At 37.9% G+C, this 20,912-nt stretch overlaps 1 protein-coding gene across 1 annotated transcript in view; it reads left to right on the forward strand.

Annotated features, from left to right (window-relative positions):
- Positions 1 to 440: 440 nt before the first annotated feature.
- DNAJC1 (DnaJ heat shock protein family (Hsp40) member C1) overlaps positions 441 to 20,912 on the forward strand; it is a 218,364-nt gene continuing 197,892 nt past the window's right edge. The window contains exon 1 of the mRNA XM_019460576.2: positions 441 to 963. Coding sequence (XP_019316121.1) covers positions 751 to 963 — 213 coding nt within the window. The 5' untranslated portion in view covers positions 441 to 750. The remainder of the gene's footprint in view (positions 964 to 20,912) is intronic.

Here is a 20,912-nt window from a genome sequence, read left to right on the forward strand (position 1 = left end):
ATTAGAAGTGTAGTTTTTGTGTTGGTCTGAATTCCATTTCTGCTTTACCTCTGTCATAAAGAACAATCTAGACAACGCACTAGATTTGCCCCTTCTATAATTTTATGTTGGCGGTATCATGAAATGCATGGAACAGGGGCCATAATCAATAAATCAGTCTTCAAATATGTTCTTAGTTTTCAGTTTGGGAGGGGGACTAAAAAGGTGGATGTTTCGCGGGAAATTTATAATTAGTATGTTCCAGGTACACGCGTGATGCCTATGTGCTTTAATCCGTGTGCTTCTCAGTGAGCGCGAGCTACAGAAAGGCTTTTCTCACAGGCCCCGATCTGGGGCGCCCGGCTTCCCTACTTCCGGCTCCGCCCACCCACCCGCGGTTGCTAGGAGACGTGATGTCACCGGAAGCGAGGCCTGGGATTGGCTGAAGCGAGGGGAAGCCTCTCCTCCTCGGCAACCACGGCGCCCGGCGTTGGCTTCACAGCTGTTTGTAGGCCTAGGGGTGAGGGTCTGCGGAAGGTAGAGCCTCCTGCGGCCCCGCCCGCCCTCCCGCCGCTGAATCCGCAGGCTCCTGCCGCCCTGCCTCGCCCAGCTTTGCCCTGCCGCTGGGGCGGACCGCCGGGCGGGCTTCTCCGGTGCGGCTGCCCGTGCTTCTGACTGACAGGCACTGTTCCCACAGCCCGTGGAGCTCGCCACGTCCCCGGTCTCGGCCGACGGCACATTGAGGCGGGTGACCTTTCCGAGCCCAGCGCGATGACGGCTACCTGCTCCCGGCCGGCCCGGCTTCCTCGGCGCCGCCGGCGTCGGCTTGTGCGGTTCCCTCCGCCGCCGCCACTACTGTTGCTGCTGCTGCTGCTGCTGGCGGCTGTAGGGCCGGCACACGGCTGGGAGAGTGGAGACCTGGAGTTATTTGACTTGGTGGAGGAGGTGCAGCTCAACTTCTACCAGTTCCTCGGAGTGGAGCAGGTAAGCGGGGCCGCCGGCCGGCCCAAATGCTGCGCTTCCTTTGGCCGCTCGAGGGAAGAAACGTGCAGGTCGGGGCGGAAGGGAGGGGGCGGGGAGGGCTTTGACCCGCTTTCCTCGGAGGGAGCCGGGCACCGCGGCCAGGGCTTGGTTAGCCTGGGTTCTGGCTGTCCTCCTCTGCTCGGCCCACCGGGGTCTCTTCGGAACCCTGACCGCACGATTTGTCCCCCTCCCCCAGTTCCTCTTCGCCGTGCTCCTCTTGAGTTCCGGTCTCAGTGACAGGTTGGACGGTGCCCCTGGGCTGGTGATACCTTCTCTTTCCTCTGCCATTCTGCGGAGGATCCTTCCACCCAGCTGTGCTGGAGGAAGAAGGAAGAGTGGTATAAGTAGACCTTTGACACCTTTCCTTTCTTGGCCCCTGAATGTGGAAAGAAAGTCGTGTCTCCCCTAAATTTTCACCTACCCGGTTACACTTTTTATTTTAGCTGCTGCCTTGCTTCTTCCTTTCCGGGAAGATTGGGAATGCATTTTGGTTGGCGTCCGTGCGGCAGAAGTTTTTCTTGCGCTGTACTTTGGACTTTTTAGCCTGTTGGGTAGGGGTGCGTATCACAATTTGGAAACCTGGAGGATCTTGAAACCTCCGCCCTGTTGGTCCTGGAATTAGATTAGAGGGAGCTATTAAGTTTTCTGGGCATTGGAGGCGCTTTGGGTGCTACAGGAAGAGAGAAGCCCAACCAGTAGCACAGGATTGTTTTCTTTCTTTTTCTCTTCCTTTTCTTTTTTAGCTTGAGACTAACTTGTAAGGTCCGTTTGTTGATCTTTACTCCTACCTTGGGAGTCGTGAGTGAGCTTGTATATCCAATCTCTGTCTGAAACCTACTGTCAAATAAAATGACATTTCACTGATTTAAGGATTATGGGGTGAAAGACAGGATTTCACACGATCTGACTGAACCCTTCAAAAAATGCTGTGAATAGTTACGTGGGTTAAAAAAAAAAATAAGGTTTACCAATAATTGTCATCAGGTACACTTCGACTAGATATGAAACGTACATTTTCCTCCTATAGGTTATCATAAATTTGTATGACCTGTTGAACTTAACACTAAATGGAAATTTACGTTTAAATGAAATGTAATGGAATATAAAATTTTGCCATGCCACCGTGATTTTAACGATTTCATTTGTGTAAGAGTTACAAAGCGTAAGCATTCACACTTCAGATTCTTACATGCAAGTAATTCATTATCTTCACTTGGTGCCAGTTCCTACTTATGGAGACAAAATATACCTCATTTTCAGAGTAAATGATCATACAGTATGTTTAAAAATCATTGGTGAAAATATAACTCTGAAGACTTTTAAGAATGCCTTAAAAATCAAGAATATTTTTTAGAATTTATCATGATTGGTTAAACTCCGTACAGGGTTATATATAACCTGTTATACGTAACCTGTCCAAAGTTATTGAAGATGCTTTCCAGTTACTTAAGGAAAATTAAGCCCCTTTAAAAGAATACAGAAATTTAGTAGCAGTAGTTTAAAATTTAGATTATATAATCTAGCTTGCATGTGAACCCTCATAGAATTTTCATTTATAGTTTCATGCAGTTTAATTTCAGAGTTAATTAGGCAGTGTGAACAACCAGAGCACTTAACTATATCGGCAAAGATGGGAAAATAAAGAAGCATAGATAATCAAGAAGATTCTATGTGAAGGTAGAATTTGAAAAGAAGGATCCTGAAAATTGTTTTCATCTGTGTTTCTCTATCTAGTTGTGTTGAAATTGGAAAGAATGACAGAAGAAATTTTATTCTACCCAAGCAGAGACACTGATTGGAAGAAGTTCCTTACATTACATTGAATCTTAACGTTCTTGGAAGACTTTCAGGGGACCAGAAGTTTGGTAGAGACAAATGCAGCCTCTTTTCGGTCCTGAATGTGTAATTCTCAGAGCCAGTCAATCTTTTGGTGACTAGCCAGACATGAGGGACCAGGACGAAGTAGATAGGTTACTCAGAGTTGCAACCTGGCTGTATACACTCATCAGTTTTGTTGTCTATTCAACAGAGATTTATTTGGTGCCCGCTGAATTTTAAGCACTAGTCTAGTATATAAAACAAAACCCCCTAGCCTCATGAAACTTACTTTTTAGTAGGGGGGGGGGGTTGGAATTAATGGTAAATGGCCAAACAAGTAAATATAAATGTCAGGAGGTCAGAAAAGGCCTCTGAAGGAGGAAGGGAGTGAGTCATGTTCAGAAGTTGGGGAAGAACATTTAAGAAAGGCAGGCCATAAATGCTAAGACCTTGAAGCAAGAGCATGCATGATGTTTGAGGAATAGCAAGGCAGCCAGCGTGGCTGGAGCAGGGTGAACCAGGGGGACGGTAATAGGAGATGAGATCAGAGTCATGGACTTTGGCTATTACTTATAAGTAGGTTGAGGATCCATGTTGGAGAGTTGAACAGAAGAGGTACATGATTTGACTTAAATTTCAGAATGGTTGTCACGTTGAGGATCGTTTGTATATATGTCGTTTCTTAGTGGGATACTTTGTGGTATGGAACGTAGGAATGAATCTGGTCACATTCTGGATTTAATTTGAACAAAGTGCTGACAGAATTTTACTGATTGTTTGAATGTGGGATATGAGAAAGAAAAAGTTGAGGATAATTCTAAAGCTTTTGGCCTCAGTAACTAAATAAAATACTTGTCTAACTGCAGGTGCTATCTACTGAGACGGAGAAGCCTGGTATAGAAGCAGGTCTGGTTGGGGGAAAATCAGAAATTTGGCTTGGGTCATGCGAAATTTAAGGTGTCTTTTAAACATTCAAGTGGACCTGGCATATAGACAGTTGGTTATGTAAGTCTGGAGTTACCAGGAAAAAGTTCCAAACTTTGAGTCAGGGAGAGGTGGGAGAACCAGCAAAGGAGATGGAGAAGGACCAGCCAGTGAAGGAGGAGGCAAACCAAGAAAAAGATGGTCTCTTTCAAGTCAAGTAAAGAGAGTATTTTAAAGAGGAGAAAATGATCAAGTGGGAGAAATGCTGATGTAATTAAAATAAGGTTAGTTCGGAGAATTGACTGTTGAATATGACAGTGTGGAGACCATTGGCTACCTCAGCAGGAGCTGTGTAGGTGTGGTGGTGAGATCAATAGCCTGGTTAGATTGGGTTTAGGAGAGAAAGAAGGGCAAGAATTGGAGACAGTCAATATAAATTGTTTTTTTGTGATATCCATATGCCAATTAGAAGCCAGGGGTGATAGAGACTGAATGTAGCATCCATTTTATCCCCTTTTCCACCAGCTCTAAAATAGTTGGCTCAGTCACTCTCTAAACTCTGTAATTGGAATGACTGATGACTTTTAGAACTTGACTAGGCCAGTTTCTGACTTATAACCTTGGACAGTTAGTTGCCTCATTTTTAGGACAAATGGTATGGTATCTTTATTTACTTCATAGTTAGGTACATAGTAGACACTTAAATATTATCTTGTATAGAAATGTGCAGAGATGGAAGGAGAAGAGTTGTGAAAAGAGAAACTTTTGATTGGAAGCAGTACCATAGCCCATTTTACAGTGAAACTGTAGTTATAAATGTTTTTAAAAACCTTTTTTTATTTTCATCAAAACACTTGTGAAAGTGAGTTCTATATTAATGAGTGTGAGAAATGATTCCTGTGTTTTAAGTTTTTATTTAAATTCCAGCTAGTTAACATACAGTGTAATATTAATTTCAGATGTACAGTTTAGTGATTCAACACTTCACAACACCCGGTGTTTATCACAAGTGTGCTCCTTAATCCCCATCACCTGTTTAAACCATCCCTCTACTCACCTTCCTTCTGTAACCATCACTTTGTTCTCTATGGTTAAGAGTCTGTTTCCTGCTTTCTCTCTTTCTCTTCCCCTCCCCCCCACTATGACCATTTGCTTTGTTTCTTAAATTCCACAGATGGGTGAAATGATCTGGTATTTGTCTTTCACTGACTTACTTCACTTGGCATAATACTCTGTAGCTCCATCCATGTTGTTGCAAATGACAAGATTTCATCCTTTTTTATGGCTGAGTAATATTCCATTTGTGTGTGTGTGTGTGTGTGTGTGTGTGTGTGTGTGTGTGTATCTCACATCTTCTTTATCCATTCATCAGTCATAGACATTTGGGCTCTTTCCACAATTTGGCTATTATAGATAATGCTGCTATGAGCATCTGGGTGCAAGTATCCTTTTGAATTAGTATCTTTGTATTCTTTGGGTAAATACCTAGTAGCGCAGTTGCTGGATCATAGGGTAGTTCTATTTTTAACTTTTTGAGGACCTTCCATACTGTTTTCTACAGTGGCTGCACCAGTTTGCATTCCCACCAGCAGTACAAAAGAGATCCTCTTTCTCCGCATCCTCGCCAACGTCTGTTGTCTGAGTTGTTAATGTTAGCCGTTCTGACAGGTGTGAGGTGGTATCTCATTGTGGTTTTGATTTGTATTTCCCTGATGATGAGTGATGTTGAGCATCTTTACATGTGCCTGTTGGCCATCTGGATGTCTTCTTTGGAAAAATGTCTTTTCATGTCTTCTGCCCATTTTTTAATTGGATTATTTGGGTTTTTGGGGGGTTGAGTTTGATAAGTTCTTTATATATTTTGGATACTAATCCTTAACTTAATATGTCATTTGCAAATATCTTCTTCCCTTCTATAGGTTGTCTTTTAGTTTTGTTGATAAATTCTTTAGTTGTACAGAAGCTTTTCATTTTGATAAAGTCCTAATGGTTTATTTTTGCTTTTATTTCACTTGTCTCAAGAGACATATCTAGTAAGAAGTTGCTACAGCCGATGTCAAAGAGGTTACTGCCTGTATTCTCCTCTAGGATTTTTAATGGGTCTTACATTTGGGTCTTGAATCCGTTTTGAATTTATTTTTGTGTATGGTGTAAGAAAGTAGTTTAGTTTCATTCTTTTGCATGTTGCTGTCCAGTTTTCCCAACACCATTTGTTGAAGAGACTGTCTTTTTTCCATTGGATATTCTTTCCTGCTTTGTTGCATATTAATTGCCCATATAGTTGTGGATTCATTCCTGGGTTTTCTGTTCCATTGACCTATGTGTTTATTTTTGTGCCAGTACCATATTGTCTTGGTCACTACAGCTTTGTAATATGACACAAAGTCCAGAATTGTGATGTCTCTAGCTTTGCTTTTCTTCTTCAGGATTGCTTTGGCTATTCGGGGTCTTTTGTGGTCTCATACAAATTTTAGGATTGTTTGTCCTAGCTCTGTGAAAAAATGCTGGTGTATTTTGATAGGGATTGCATTAAATATGTAGGTAGCTTTGGGTAGTGTAGGCTTTTTAACAATATTTGTTCTTCCACTCCATGGGCATGGAATGTCTCCATTTCTTTGTGTCTTTTTCAGTTTCTTTCAACAGTGTTTTATTGTTTTAAGAGTCTTTCACCTCTTGGGTTAGGTATATTCCTAGGTATCTTATGGGTTTTGGTGCAGTTATAAATTGGATTGATTTCTTGGTTTTTCTTTCTGCTGCTTCATTATTGGTCTATAGAAATGCAACATATTCCTGTGCATTGATTTTCGTATCCTGAGACTTTACTGAATTCATGTATCAGTTCTAGCTATTTTTTGGTGGAGGCTTTCGGGTTTTCTATGTAGTCATATCATCTGCAAATAGTGGAACTTTTACTTCTTCCTTACAGATTTAGATGCCTTTATTTCTTTTTGTTGTCTGATTGCTATGACTAGGATTTCCAATACTTCATGTTTTGTTTTTAATGTTTATTTATTTTTGAGACAGAGAGAGACAGAGCATGAGCAGGGGAGGGTCAGAGAGGGAGGGAGACACAGAATCCGAAGCAGGCTCTAGGCTCTGAGCTGTCAGCACAGAGCCTAACGCAGGGCTCAGACTCACGGACTGTGAGATCATGACCTGAGCCGAAGTGGGACGCTTAACCAACTGAGCCACCCAGGCGCCCCCCAATACTTTGTTAAATAACCCTGGTGGAGGGGACATCCTTGTCTTGTTCCTGACCATAGAGAGAAAACGCTGTTTTTCTCCACTGAGGATAGTATTAGCTGTGGGTTTTTTGTATATGACCTTTATGATGTTGAAGTATGTTCCCTGTAACCTACTTAGTTGAAGGTTTTTATCATGAATAGATGTACTTTGTCCAGTGCTTTTTCTGCATATACTGAAAGGATCATATGGTTCTTATCCTTTCTTTTATTAATGTGGTATATCACATGGGTTAATTTGCAAATATTGAACCACACTTGCAGCCTAGGAATAAATCCCACTTGATTGTGGTAAATGATTCTTTTAATGTGCTATTGGATTTAGTTTGCTAGTATTTTATTGAGATTTTCTGTATGCATGTTCATTAGGGATATTGGCCTATAGTTTTATTTTTTTTTAATGTTTTTATTTATTTTTGAGACAGAGAGAGACAGAGCATGAGCAGGGGAGGGTCAGAGAGAGAGGGAGACACAGAATCTGAAGCAGGCTCCAGGCTCTGGGCTGTCAGCACAGAACCCAACGCGGGGCTCGAACTCACAGAGTGTGAGATCATGACCTGAGCTGGAGTTGGACGCTCAACTAACTGAGCCACCCAGGTGCCCCTGTAGTTTTCTTTTTTTAGTGGAGTCTTTGTCTGGTTTTCATATAAGGGCAATGCTGGCCTCAGAATGAATTTGAAAGTTTTCCTTCCTTTTCTATTTTTGGGAATAGTTTGAGAGTAAGTATTAACTCTTTAAACATTTGGTAAAATTTGCCTGTGAAGCCATCTAGCCCTGGACTTTTGTTTATTGGGAGATTTTCGATTACCGATTCAATTTCTTTGCTGGTTATTGACCTGTTCACGTTTTCTATGTGTTTCTTCCTGTTTCAGTTTTGATACTTTATATGTTTCTCGGAATTTATCTATTTCTTCCAGGTTGTCTAGTTTGTTGGCATATAGATTTTCATAATACTCTCTTATAATTGTTTGTATTTCTGTGGTGTTGGTTGTTATTTCTCCTCATTGTGATTTTATTTACTTAGGTCCTTTCTCTTTTCTTTTTGGTAAGTGTGGCTGGGGATTTATCAGTTACTTTTTTTTAAAGAACAACTTCCTGGTTTCATTGATCTGGCCTATCATTTTATTTATTTTATTTTATTATTATTATTTTTAGTTTCTATATCATTTATTTCTGCCATAATCTTTATTATTTCCTTCCTTCTGCTGGTTTTAGGCAGTGTTTGTTGTTCTTTTTCTAGCTCCTTTAGGTATAAAGCTAGACTGTTTATTAGCTTTTTATCTATATTGCTATATACTTTCCTCTTCGGACCGCTTTTGCTGCATCCCAAAGATTTTGGACTGTTGTGTTTCTGTTTTCATTTGTTTCCATGTATTTTTTAAATTTCTTCTTTGATTTTCTGGTTGACCCATTCATTATTTAATAGTATGTTGTTTAACCTCCATGTATTTGTGGTCTTTCCAAATTTTTTCTTGTGATTGTTCTCAAGTTTCATAGTGTTGTGGTCAGCAAATATGCATGGTATGATCTCCATCTTTTTTGTACTTGTTGAGGTTTAATTTGTGACCTAGTATGTGATCTACACATCCCATCTACACTTGAAAAGAATATGTATTCTGCTGTTTTAGGGAGGAATGTTCTGAATATATCTGTTAAGTCCATCTGGTGTAGTGTGTCATTCAAAGCCATTGTTTCCTTGTTGATTTTCTGTTTAGATTGTCTGTCCATTGATGTAAGTGGAGTATTAAAGTCCTCTACCATTATTGTATTATTATCTATTATTTATTATCTATTTCCATTACGTATGTTATTGTTTTATGTATTTGGGTCCTTCCATATTGGATGCATAAATATTTACAATTGTTATATCTTTTTGTTGGATTGTCCCCTTTATCATGGTACAGTTCTTATATACAGTTCTTATAACTCTTGTTATAGTCTTTGTTTTAGAATCTAGTTTGTCTGATATTAGTATTGCTACTCTGGATTTTTTTTTTTTTGACATCCATTTGCATGGTAAATGTTTTTCCTTCCCCTCACTTTCAATCTGCAGGCGTCTTTATGTCTAAAATGAACCTCTTGTAGGCAGCATGTAGCTGGGTCTTGGTTTTTTTATTTTTTGTTTTTGTTTTTTTTAATCCATTCTGATACTCTGTCTTTTGATTGAGGCATTTAGTCCATTTGCATTCAGAGTAGTTATTGATAAATATGTATTTAATGCCATTTTATTACTTGTTTTGTCATTGTTTATGGAGATTTTCTCTGTTCCTTTCTTGTCTTTGTCACTTTTGGCCTTTCCTTTCAGATAGTCCCCTTTGGTCTTTCCACTCAGACAGTCCCCTTTAATATTTCTTGCAGGGCTGGTTTAGTGGTCATGATTTCCTTCAGATTTTGTGTATCTGGGAAAATCTTTATCTCTCCTTCTATTCTGAATGTTCTTGGCTACAGACTTTTCCCATTCAGTGCTTTGAATATATCATGCCACCCCCTTCTGGCTTGCCAAGTTTTGGTTGAGAAATCTCCAGTTAGGCTTATGGGTTTCTCTTGTAAGTTAGGGATTTATTTTGTCATGCTGCTTTTAAGATATTTTCTTTATAAAAATTTTTCTTTATCACTATATTTTGCAAATTAAAATAAGTTTATTTTTGAGAGAGAGAGAGTGAGGAAGGGGCAGAGAGAGGAAAGAGAGAGGATCCCAAGCAGGCCCCCCACTTTAAGTGCAGAGCCCGATGTGGGGCTCAGACTCACGAATCTGTGAGACCATAACCTGAGCTGAAATCAAGAGTTGGACACTTGCACTCAGCATGAGCATCCCATATATTTTGCAAATTTAATTATAATAGGTCTTGGTGTTGGCCAGCTTTTGTTGATTTTGATGGGAGTTCTCTGTGCCTCCTGGATGTGTGTGTTTCCTTCCCCAGACTAAGGAAGTTTTCAGCTATTTTTTCCTCAAATTTTCTGCCCCCTTTTATCTCTCTTCTTCTGGCACTCCTGTGATATGAATATTATTACATTTGGTGGAGTCACTGAGTTCCCTAAGCCTATTCTTGTGTTCCATAATTATTCTTTCTCTCTTTTGTTAGCTTCATTATTTTCCATTTCTCTGTCTTCTATATCATTTATTCATTCTTTTGCTTCTTCCGGCCTTGTGTTCATCGCATCAAGTCTTTTTCCAGTCTCAGTTATTGCAGTTTTTCACTTCTGACTGATTCTTTTTTAACTCTTTTATCCCTGTGGTTGGTAAGGGTCTCCCTGAAGTCTTCGTGTCTCAAGCCCAGCTGAAATGATTACTGTGTTTTAAGTAACATCATAGTATTCTGTTTTAAGAGCTAAATGTTTGGATTTCTAACTTATATTTACTGAAATTTTGAAGAGTGTCATTAGGACTTAATTAGAAACTTAATCTAGAATTTGGATCTCATTAAAATCCTTGTTAACATTAAATTAGGTAGAGGGGAGCCTGGGTGGCTCAGTTGGTTAAGTGTCCAACTTAGGCTCAGGTCATGATCTTGTGGTTTGTGAGTTTCAGCCCCACGTTGTGTTTTGTGCTGACAGCTCAGAGCTTGGAGCCTGCTTGAGATTCTGTTTCCCTCTTTCTCTGCCCATCCCCCACTCATGCTCTGTCTCTCTCTGTCTCTCAAAAGTAAATAAAAACATTTAAAAAAGGTAAGTAAGGTTAGGATTCAACAATTCATTTAGTAGGTGTTTCTGCTTAATATCATCCATGAACTGCAATCTCATTTGTAATGGGGCATGTTGCAAAAGCAAGGGTATGCCACATTCTACATTTCTGGTTAGAGAGAATATGTGTTTCATTATTAGACACCCATTTTAGTGCCAGTGAGGCAGTAAGCATAAAGTTCTGTGTAGCTACACAGTCAGCTAATAGAATTTGAATTGTTAAAGGTAAAGAGTAATTGTTGAGGATAAGAGTCTGAGGTTAAGAATTAAATAAAGGGTATCATAGTGTAAACAGCAATATTAAAATGCTGCTGAGTGCAAACACTAAATTCTAAGAGGGAATAATTTCCTTAGTTAAACAAATTCTGGAACACACACAACTCCTGATCATTAAAGTCACAATAATTTTAAAAAGCTACTTTACAAAAAAAAAAAAAAAAAAAAAAAGCTACTTTACTGAGTCTTTACTGTGGCATGTATAATGAGCAGTAGTCAAAACAAGTTAAGACCAGAAAGATCATTGTCATTTACTGGGAAGGTCCAAAGAGATCATAGGGAAATCATAGGGTACATCTACATGCCTACGAAGGAAGGTAGAGACTTCTTATTTCCAGTCAATTTTTAAAGACTTTATTCATGCCACATTAAAATGGATCAAGATAAGGATACTATCCCATGACCATTTATACATTATACATTTATACATTACCAGGAAGCCTCTGACTTTTTGTAATTAAAAAATATTGCAGGGGCGCCTGGGTGGCTCAGTCGGTTGGGCGTCCGACTTCAGCTCAGGTCACGATCTCGGTCCGTGGGTTCGATCCCCGCGTCGGGCTCTGGGCTGATGGCTCGGAGCCTGGAGCCTGCTTCCGATTCTGTGTCTCCCTCTCTCTCTGCCCCTCCCCCGTTCATGCTCTGTCTCTCTCTGTCTCAAAAATAAATAAAACGTTAAAAAAAAAATTAAAAAAAAATATTGCAAATCTTATATGACCACACTTTTAGTTAGCAGATAAAAAATTAGTATTTAGGTTCTTTTCTGACTTTAAGTGGTGTTTTGGTTAATAGTTGGTTTCTAAATTCGATTTGAGAAAGATAACATGTACGTATAATGTAGCTGGAAATTGTGATTTTACTTGTAGAGATTATATCATATCTTACGGTATTTTTTAATGGATCTTTAATTTATGATGGGAAATAGACTTCTTGTGTTTAAAGCATTTTAGCTTAGACATTTAAATGACTGCCATGCTGTGTAAGATCTGTAGTAGTTCACAGAATTAATGTGTGACTTTTTATATCATGCCTTTAGAAGTAGCATATGAGGTTTAACTTAGAGTAAATTAGATTGATCTTAAATTAGTTGTGGGAAGTGTCAGAGGTCTTCAGTAATGCTGCCATCTCTCAAACTATTGTTGAAACCACTTATTTTGAATCACCTTCAAAGCCTGCAGCATATTTGGCAGATTATTCTCATTAGTGGTAAGTTTTTAAGATGGATTTGATTTTTAGCTATACCTAATAGTCATTTGGAGCTAAGTTCAGTGACTAAATTGGGTTAGCAAGCTTGGCTAACTACAGTTTGGACTGATAAAAAGATCTGAATATAAATTTAATGTAAGATTCATAAACTGATTTAAGGACTGTTCTCAAAGAAGTGTTCCAGAGAAGTTTGGAGCAATATCTACATGAAGTAAATCCATATAGCCTTACAAAGTAACAATGTATTCTAGTAAATGACTTTTAGAATGCTTATTACTTTGTGGGTAGCAAATTTTTAAAAGATTTTCACCTACAGGAGAAAAATATATAAAGATTGCCTTAATTTTAGAGAGGTAGAAAAATAGAGCTAGAAGAAAATAATTCGCCTGCTTTTAGTATTAAGAAAAGTATTCATATAATACTCATATAATACTTCTATAACAAAAGCTTGTTACAGCAGAGTGGCAGAGGAATCAGAGTAAGTGTTAGGGATAGGGACAATAGCTGGCAATACCACTGAGGTGAAAAAAGTAGGAAATACATGGCGGGGGGGGCGGGGGGGAATGTGGAAAAATGCATAAATTACAAATAAAAATGGTGATGGCGTAATATCTCCATCTTGTGGCCTTCTTTGGATATTGTCAGTAAAAATGTTGAGGGGTTGTGTTTTCACAACCGTAGGCATAAGTAAAAATAAAATTTGAGTCAGGTGAAAATAAAACATGAGTCAGAGATTTTTGCAGTGTTTTGGGTGAACCTTTAAAACCAAGCTTCCCAACTGGTGTGCTACAAGCAACTGTGCTTAGATAATGGTGTTTTCCCTTGGGTGGCCTTAACAGTTTACTCCAATGTGTCTTTACAAATACAATTTTCTGTGAAATGCCATGAAATAAGAAAGATTGGAAAAGCACTGTGAAGGCACCTAGCTCTGATGTTTTTCTTCCAGGGGAAAATTGTAAGCCTGTGTGTGTGTGTGTGTGTGTGTGTGTGTGTGTGTGTGTGTGTGTATGCAGATATGCACACACATACGTACGTATAATAGATGTGTAACATTCGCCTTACTAAAATCTTTGCTGTACTAAAGATCCTTATTTAGCTCTCATAGATGCAAAAGCATTATTTATTGTATCAGTGTGAAAATCTGAATATTAAAGGAATCAGTAAGTCTTTGACGAATTCGTGTCCTTCAGATACTTGGTTACTTACTCATTCTTAATGATGGAATAACCATTAAACATTGCCATGGTTTGCAGTAACACAAAGAATTTGTACCAATCCTCTGTGTGAAGGGAATACAAAGAACTTTGGATATATAAATATAAAAATTCTGAGTAGGAGTGCCTGGGTGGCTCAGTCGGTTAAGCATCTGACTTTGGCTCAGGTCATGATCTCGTGGTCCGTGAGTTCGAGCCCCGCGTCGGGCTCTGTGCTGGCAGCTCAGAGCCTGTAGCCTGTTTCACATTCTGTGTCTCCCTCTCTCTGACCCTCCCGCGTTCATGCTCTGTCTCTCTCTGTCTCAAAAACAAATAAACATTTAAAAAAATTTAAAAAAAAATTCTGAGTAGCCTGAAGTAATATTTGTGACATTGGGAGATAGGTAATATTTTACTTAAAAATCCTGACCTATATTTCAAATTTTTGGCATTTGACACTTTTTCAAGCCACTGATCCCTTAGAGCAGCACTGTGCAATAGATATATAATATAAGCCACATATGGAATTTTATATTTTCTGAAAGCTACATTTAAAAAGTAAACAAGGGGGCGCCTGGGTGCCTCAGTCGGTTAAGCGTCCGACTTCAGCTCTGGTCATGATCTCGTGGTTCGTGGGTTTTAATCCTGCGTCAGGCTCCATGCTGACAGCTCAGAGCCTGGAGCCTGCTTTGGATTCTGTGTCTCCCTCTCTCTCTGCCCCTCCCCTGCTTGCACTCTGTCTCTCTCTAAAAGAAAAAACATTAAAAAAATTTTTTTAAGTGAAAAAGAAACATTAAAATAATTTTAATAGTATTTTAATCCAGTGTATCAAAAATATTTTAACATGTAATCACATTTTAAATGATCATTAATGAGATAGTTCACATTGTGGCTTTTTACTGTCTTCAAAATCTGGTATGTATTTTACATTTATACTTCTATTATACTTCAGATACTAAATTTTGATAGAAAATACTTGATCTGCATGAGGTTTCATAAAATGTACAGCTAACAAGTAGATTCATGTACTCATTTTTCCAAGCATCCTTAAAAGCTTTCCAGTAACTGAATCAAATACATTTTAAATTTAAATGTAAATTAATCAAATAAAATTATAAATTTGGTTTCTGCATTGTAACAGCATGTTTTAAGTGCTCAAATGTGGCTAATGGCTACCACTTTGGAAAGCGCAGGTTTAGAGAATTAGCATTTCTGTGTTGTAGAGATAGATTTAAATATTTTTGGATAAAATCGCTAATTACTACTTCCATTTTGTCAGGATATAGTTTGTAGTTTTCTTTTTTTCTTTCTTTCTTTTCTTTTTTTTTTTTTTTTTTTTTTTTGCATTTTAACTGAGCATAGTTTTTGTTGCTTTATTTTGTTTTTAGATTGTTTGAGTTGTGCTAAATCTCATTTTCCTAGTTAGTTATCTGTACATTTTTCCATTCTTTTCTTTGGCCTATAAAGGCTATCAGTATAGTCAATGCTGCTTTTCTAAGGACAGTGGGTTCTGAACGTCCATGCATAGAGGCCTGCCTACTAATAAGGGTGTTTTAAAGTAATCAATCTAATTCAAATTGGTTATTTACTTTTGCTGATTTGCCTGTTTGATAATTCTTCAAGTATTATTAACTTAATGGATTGTCTTCAATGTTGCTTTAACCAGGAATTCACCAGTGTTCTGTAATTTTAACCTTTGCTCATTCTTTCTATTTATGTTGAAACTCATCCATCAAATATGTTGCTAGCTATGAAACAGTCACTGTATTCTCTATTGGCATCTATTTTGATTATTTTGTCTTTTTATTAAACGGTTTTCAAAGGAGATTTCTAGATGCACCTCTGTTCGTTTGCCAGTATTTTGGCTCTTTAAATATCAATCAGGGATTCCAAGTAACCCTGTTTTACTAGATGCCTCTGCCTCCTCTACATAGTTCCTAATAAGTATTGCTTTCCTTTAGACTGCATAATTAATTGCTGATCTTTTTGACTTTACCTTTTGTAATTTCATACACAGTTGAGGAAAAGAAGTAGATCTTAATGTTGATGATTCTCATATCTAGCTATTGTTGTTTTAAATAATCTTGGTACAAGAAGGAAATTACACTGAGGTCAGAGATGTTAAGAATTCTATGTTGAGTGAAAAAAACCCAACAAAAACAAAAATGAAAAAACCAATAATAGAATCCTGAAGTTGGAAGGGATCTCACCAGTATCTAACCTATTTCCTCATATAGGACTCTCTTCTATAGGTCTCCCAACAGATGGTCACCCACCCTGTTTTATTTATGTCTAACAGTGGGGTTATGAAACAACCTGTTAAGTTTTTAGATAATAGTACTCAGTGGAAATGTTGTTATGTAAAGCCAAAATCATAATTCTTATATCTAATTTCAGCTTCATTTGCATTTTTCCTTTGGAGCTCCCCTGAATATATATTCCCTCTAAATTATTGCTCTGAAATGCCTTAAAATAAAATGCACAAGGAAAATAGTTATTTGTTGATTCTCTCTACAATCGTAGGGTTACTTAAAAAAACACATACACACAATTCTTTGTATGTCAATTATACCTCAATAAAGCTATTACAAAGAAAATATACAGGCAACCTTGGGGTCTTCTTGTTTTCATGGTCTTTAGATATGTACCACATCCACCCTAGAGAAGACCTAAGCCACCATAGTTATGTTCTCTTGGAATTACATCCAGCATGATTTGAGATGACTATAAATGATTTGCTGGGCTCATCAAAGTCAGCAACAGAAAATTTCTAAAAGTTGAAAACATGATATGATTTGGGGAATGCCAGCCTTGATAATATGGACCACAAGATTAATTTAATTAAAATTGTACCCAGACGTTGTTACAGAGTACTAAAGCAGGACCTATGTGTGCAGTTGTGCGGGTTGTGTGTCTACTTCAGACTTCCTATCATTGTGATACAAAAATCTTTTAGACTTGGAGATTATTATAAAGAACTACACATAGGTAGTTCAACTTGAAGGAAGTAGTTTCTCTTTCATGATTAAAATGTTATTTTTCTTTCAATAGTATTTTAGTTTTTAAGTTCATCTTGAGTGGGAGTTTCTCCTTTCTATGCAGCCCTCCCTAGGGGCTTCGCTGTGGCTTTTACTCCTATAGGCAGCTTAGGGCTCCCTCCTGAGGTTATATTAGGGCCACTGCAGATCCAGCTACCAGCCCTGCGGATCGCTTGCCCTGGTCTCCGCTGCGGGGCTGAAACCATGGCGTCTTACCATCTAGGATACGTGATATTTTATAAGTCGTAGCCTCAGGTAGTCGCCTTTTCACTTTTTACCTTTTTCCCCCCACAGGTGGTAGAGTCCACTGCAACTCTTGGTCTCAAGCACCGAGCCTGGCTCTGATCCCAGGCCTTTTGTAGAGTATGTTTAGTCCTCATTACTCTTTGAGAGTCCGTTTTCTCATGTACTGCCTACTTGTAGGTATGGAGTCCGGTAGGACTATACCTTAAGCTCTAATTGGGGCTACAAGTTTCCATTTGTTTTTGTCTACAGAGATACTTAACTAGGTTTTATCATGGCTATGTGTTGGTAGTTTTCTCTTTTTAAATCGTATCATTGGTATGTATTTGGAGTGGGGTTAGGGAGGAAGTCCCTCAAGTTCTTGCAGTGCTCCTTTAACCCTGGAATATTTTTAAAAGCGTCATTTCTTTTATAATAATTATTATTTTTAATGCCAGTTTTCCTGTTATCTAAGAACATTTAACCATTTATCATCCAGAACTATAATCAGGCCTATTATTCACAGCACTATAAGAGACTATTACTTAGGTATTGAAAGGGACAGTAGACAGTTCACTTTCTGACCACTATTCCTGGATTTTATTCCAAGTCTGGGTGCTAAAACAGTCAAGTAACATTTCTAAAGTACTTGAATCTCACAAGGTTTTGAATATGGTAATAAGTAGATTCTGTGACCTCAGAGTGATGTATATGGCCCTGTTATTAGAGATGCTCACAGGAGAGTTCTCAACTTTGTCTTGAACCTTAGCGAGAAAAATATGCCAGGTGGAGAGAAAGATAGTGAAAGTCAAGATACATGTCATCAAAACCATTGTTGGGGGAAATGAATGGTCCTAGAGTTAAATCATATGCACGTATATATGTTGGCTATAAATATATGCTACTTGCAAGCCTCTTGAATTCTTTCTCTTTCTGGGGGTGTCTGGGTGGCTCAGTCAGTTGAGCATCTGACTCTTGATTTCAGCTCAGGTCGTAATCCCAGGGGCGTGGGATCTAGCCCCGCATCGTACTCCATGTGAGTGTGAAGCCTGCTTGTGATGCTCTCTCTCTGCCCTTCTCCCCTACTTGTGCGCGCTCTCTCTTTCTAAAATAAAATAAAAAATATTCAAAACCTCTTTCTGGGCCTGAATAACTTTATGTTCTCTTATATTCAGTCTTCAAAGATGCAAAAAACAAACCATAGGACAGTGAGAGTTAACCTCACTGAAAACTGTTTTAGTAATTAACTTGATGACAGTACTAAAATCATAGAATTTCAGTGGATATTAACTTCATGGAATTGAATGATCCTTAACCGAAGCTTCAATAAATGATTTATTTTAAGGAAAGAAGTATACAACTCAGATTTACAAGGAAAGGTAAAGAGTCCTTCTTTTTGGATTCATAGCACTTAACTATAATCAGTTTACACATAATTTGAGGAGTACGTTTGTTTTGTAATTATTATATACATTTAATACTTAGTTGTTAATCTGAAGGATGTATTTAAAGATACAAACATGGAAGGCAACCGTGGTATAATGAGCTTTTTAAAAGACGTTTCACTTACAGACAATCATTGTTGGTTTTCTGATGTGGATAACAACCCTGTCTCTGCAGCAATGTTTCTTGACCTTTGTTTTTGTGATAGCATAGAATATGCAAAACTATCTAGATTATGTTACAAAACTGATAACAAAGCCTGTTTTTTATATCTGTTAATTCATTAGTTCTTTTGATAGTATTACTAATAATAGTAAAGAATTGGAAACAATCAAATTTTAACCAGAGAATGTTTCAGTAAATACTATATGTGAAAAGCACGCAACAACATGGAAGAATACTTATAAGTGAAAAAAAGCCAAATACCAAGTTATATTCACATTTAGTTATAATTTTGTAGGAATTATATATGTGCACAAAAGTGGGACAGTAACATGGACTAATGGGAACAGTGAGTTGTGGGATTAGTAGAATTAATTCATTTAGGGGTGAATATTTCCTTTTAGAGTTCTGTTATATTAGTAATATATAGCCACGTACATTCTATTTCTTTGGAAAAAGAATGCTATATAATTATATCACAGATAAACTAAATTAACAACATATCTTCATATTTATTAGATAAATTGAATGGGTATTTTTAAGTTGCCTTTAACCTATAACCTATTTATAATTATAAGTGGGAAATTGGACAGACAACTTTAGACTAAAAAAACCCATCCATTTATTTTGTTATTTTAAAAATATCAAATAATTTCTAATATTTATTTCAGTGAATCAAAACCTATTTCATCATAGTTTCAGATGTTAGTCACTTGAGAAATTAATAGCTTGGGTCAAAGTAGCTTTATGGTTGCAAATATACTTAGTATGGTGTGGCTATAGTTCTTCATTTTAGCAAACAAACACCATGATGTCCTAGCCAAGAAAGCCAACTAATACGTCTTGAGGATGAGACCACACTTTGATGCCTCTTAACTTTTTATTATTTTTCTGAATGCTTACACACACATATACAGCATATTGTTGGTACTGTTGAACAACCAGCTACATTATAGGCTTATTATAATTTCTTCAGTCCGCACAGTGCATACAGTTTAGAAGTGTGCTGTCTAGTACTGTAGCCCATAGCCACATATGACATCAGGCACTTGAAATGTAGCTTGACTAAGAACATTAATTTTACGTTTTATTTAATCTTGATTAACTAAAATTAAAATTTTAAAACTGAACGAGTAAAAAATATTTTCCTAGTAAACACAGTTTTATTGTTTGGGTAGGACCACATTTCGCTTTAGCCATCAAAAATTTGGCTTATTCATTGAGATGTCCTGCACATGTAAAATATACACTGGGTTTTGAAAACTTTGTAGAAAAAGTAGTGTAAAATATGTCAGTAATTTTTAATATTGATTACATGTTGGACAGAATATTTTTATATATTGGTGTATATAAAATATTGTTGAAATTAATTTTACCTATTTCAAAAATTTTCCCCTTTTTAATGTGACTACTAGAAAACGTAAAGTTACATGTGGCTTGCATTATATTTTTATTGGACAGTGCTGGCTTCCTGCAGGCATCAGCAAAGTATGACCTGTCCCTGGTTTAGATTTCTGGGTGGAGGAGCACGTACTTACCTTGCCCAGGGTGTAAAAGATAGTTATTGGGCTCAGGAAGAAAATGTTAAAGCTTTATTCACTTATATTTCTTTTACCCTTTAAAATTTTATGTCTTCATGTGTGTTTTATAATATACCATATATTGGTATACTCATGGCTACATGTAAGTTAGAGAATAAATATATATGACATTTAAATATAAATATTAAAATTAAAAATTTTTTTACAGATAGTTTAATGACCAAAAATATTTGGAAGCCATAGTTTAGAGGCTCCTTTAAAAGAGAAAGAAGGTGAAAGATAAGAGGCAAGGCTTTTGGATTAATGGAGTAAGGAGCTCAGCAAGTCTCCTCCCGCCCCCCCCGCCCCCCTCACCAAATGATGAAACAACTATTTCAGGGCTCTGAAAATTGAACAAAGGCACATGACAAATTGAGAAGCATTAATTAAAAAATAAGCTGGTGAACTTCAGGTAAAGTAAGTGGAATTTGGTGGCATTTTTGCTCGGGATTACACTCACCCCTCCTTCCAGTTCTGTCTGTGAGGTAGTTCTACCAAGGCAGAGCAAGTTTCCACCACTGCTGGTGGAAGAGCTGACTTGATTTGGAGTGAAGTGCAGAAAATTCTCTAGCCATTGAGTACCGTCAGGAGTACTGGCTATCTCGGTGGCAAACAAATGGGGAAGGCCAAGATCACAGCCTCCCTGAGATTGTGATCCTAGATAGAGAAAGCAGTAACCCAGCAGAGTAGTCAGAAAATTAACCAGGAGATCCAGAGAATAGGACAGTCACGTGGGCCTTGATAACATCCCGCCTCTCCATTATAACCTGGAAGGCTGTGCATATCCACAAGGCTGCATGCACATTCAGGAGGGAATGGAGAAGGCCCCACCTTCACACATTCCTGGCTGAACAAGAGGTCTTGTGCATGTGCAGATGAGACACAAGGGGTCAAACAGAAAGTAAGAACCTCAAAAGACTTATAAAATGCTTAAATTATGAATGTGTTCCTTTGCTGACATGCAGACCCATCATCAAAAAGTGGAAGCTTTACTGGCTTGAGATGTTTGAGCACAACCTCTAGCTAATGATTGACGAATCATTACTATGCTGAGCAAGCTTAAAAATAAAAACAAGGGAGGAAAAAAGTCCTGAGCAGATTTCAGTAGCAGCACACCACACAGAAGAC

Source organism: Panthera pardus, unplaced genomic scaffold, assembly GCF_024362965.1.
Source record: "Panthera pardus isolate Hobbes unplaced genomic scaffold, ASM2436296v1 HiC_scaffold_6, whole genome shotgun sequence".
Classification (NCBI taxonomy): domain Eukaryota; kingdom Metazoa; phylum Chordata; class Mammalia; order Carnivora; family Felidae; genus Panthera; species Panthera pardus.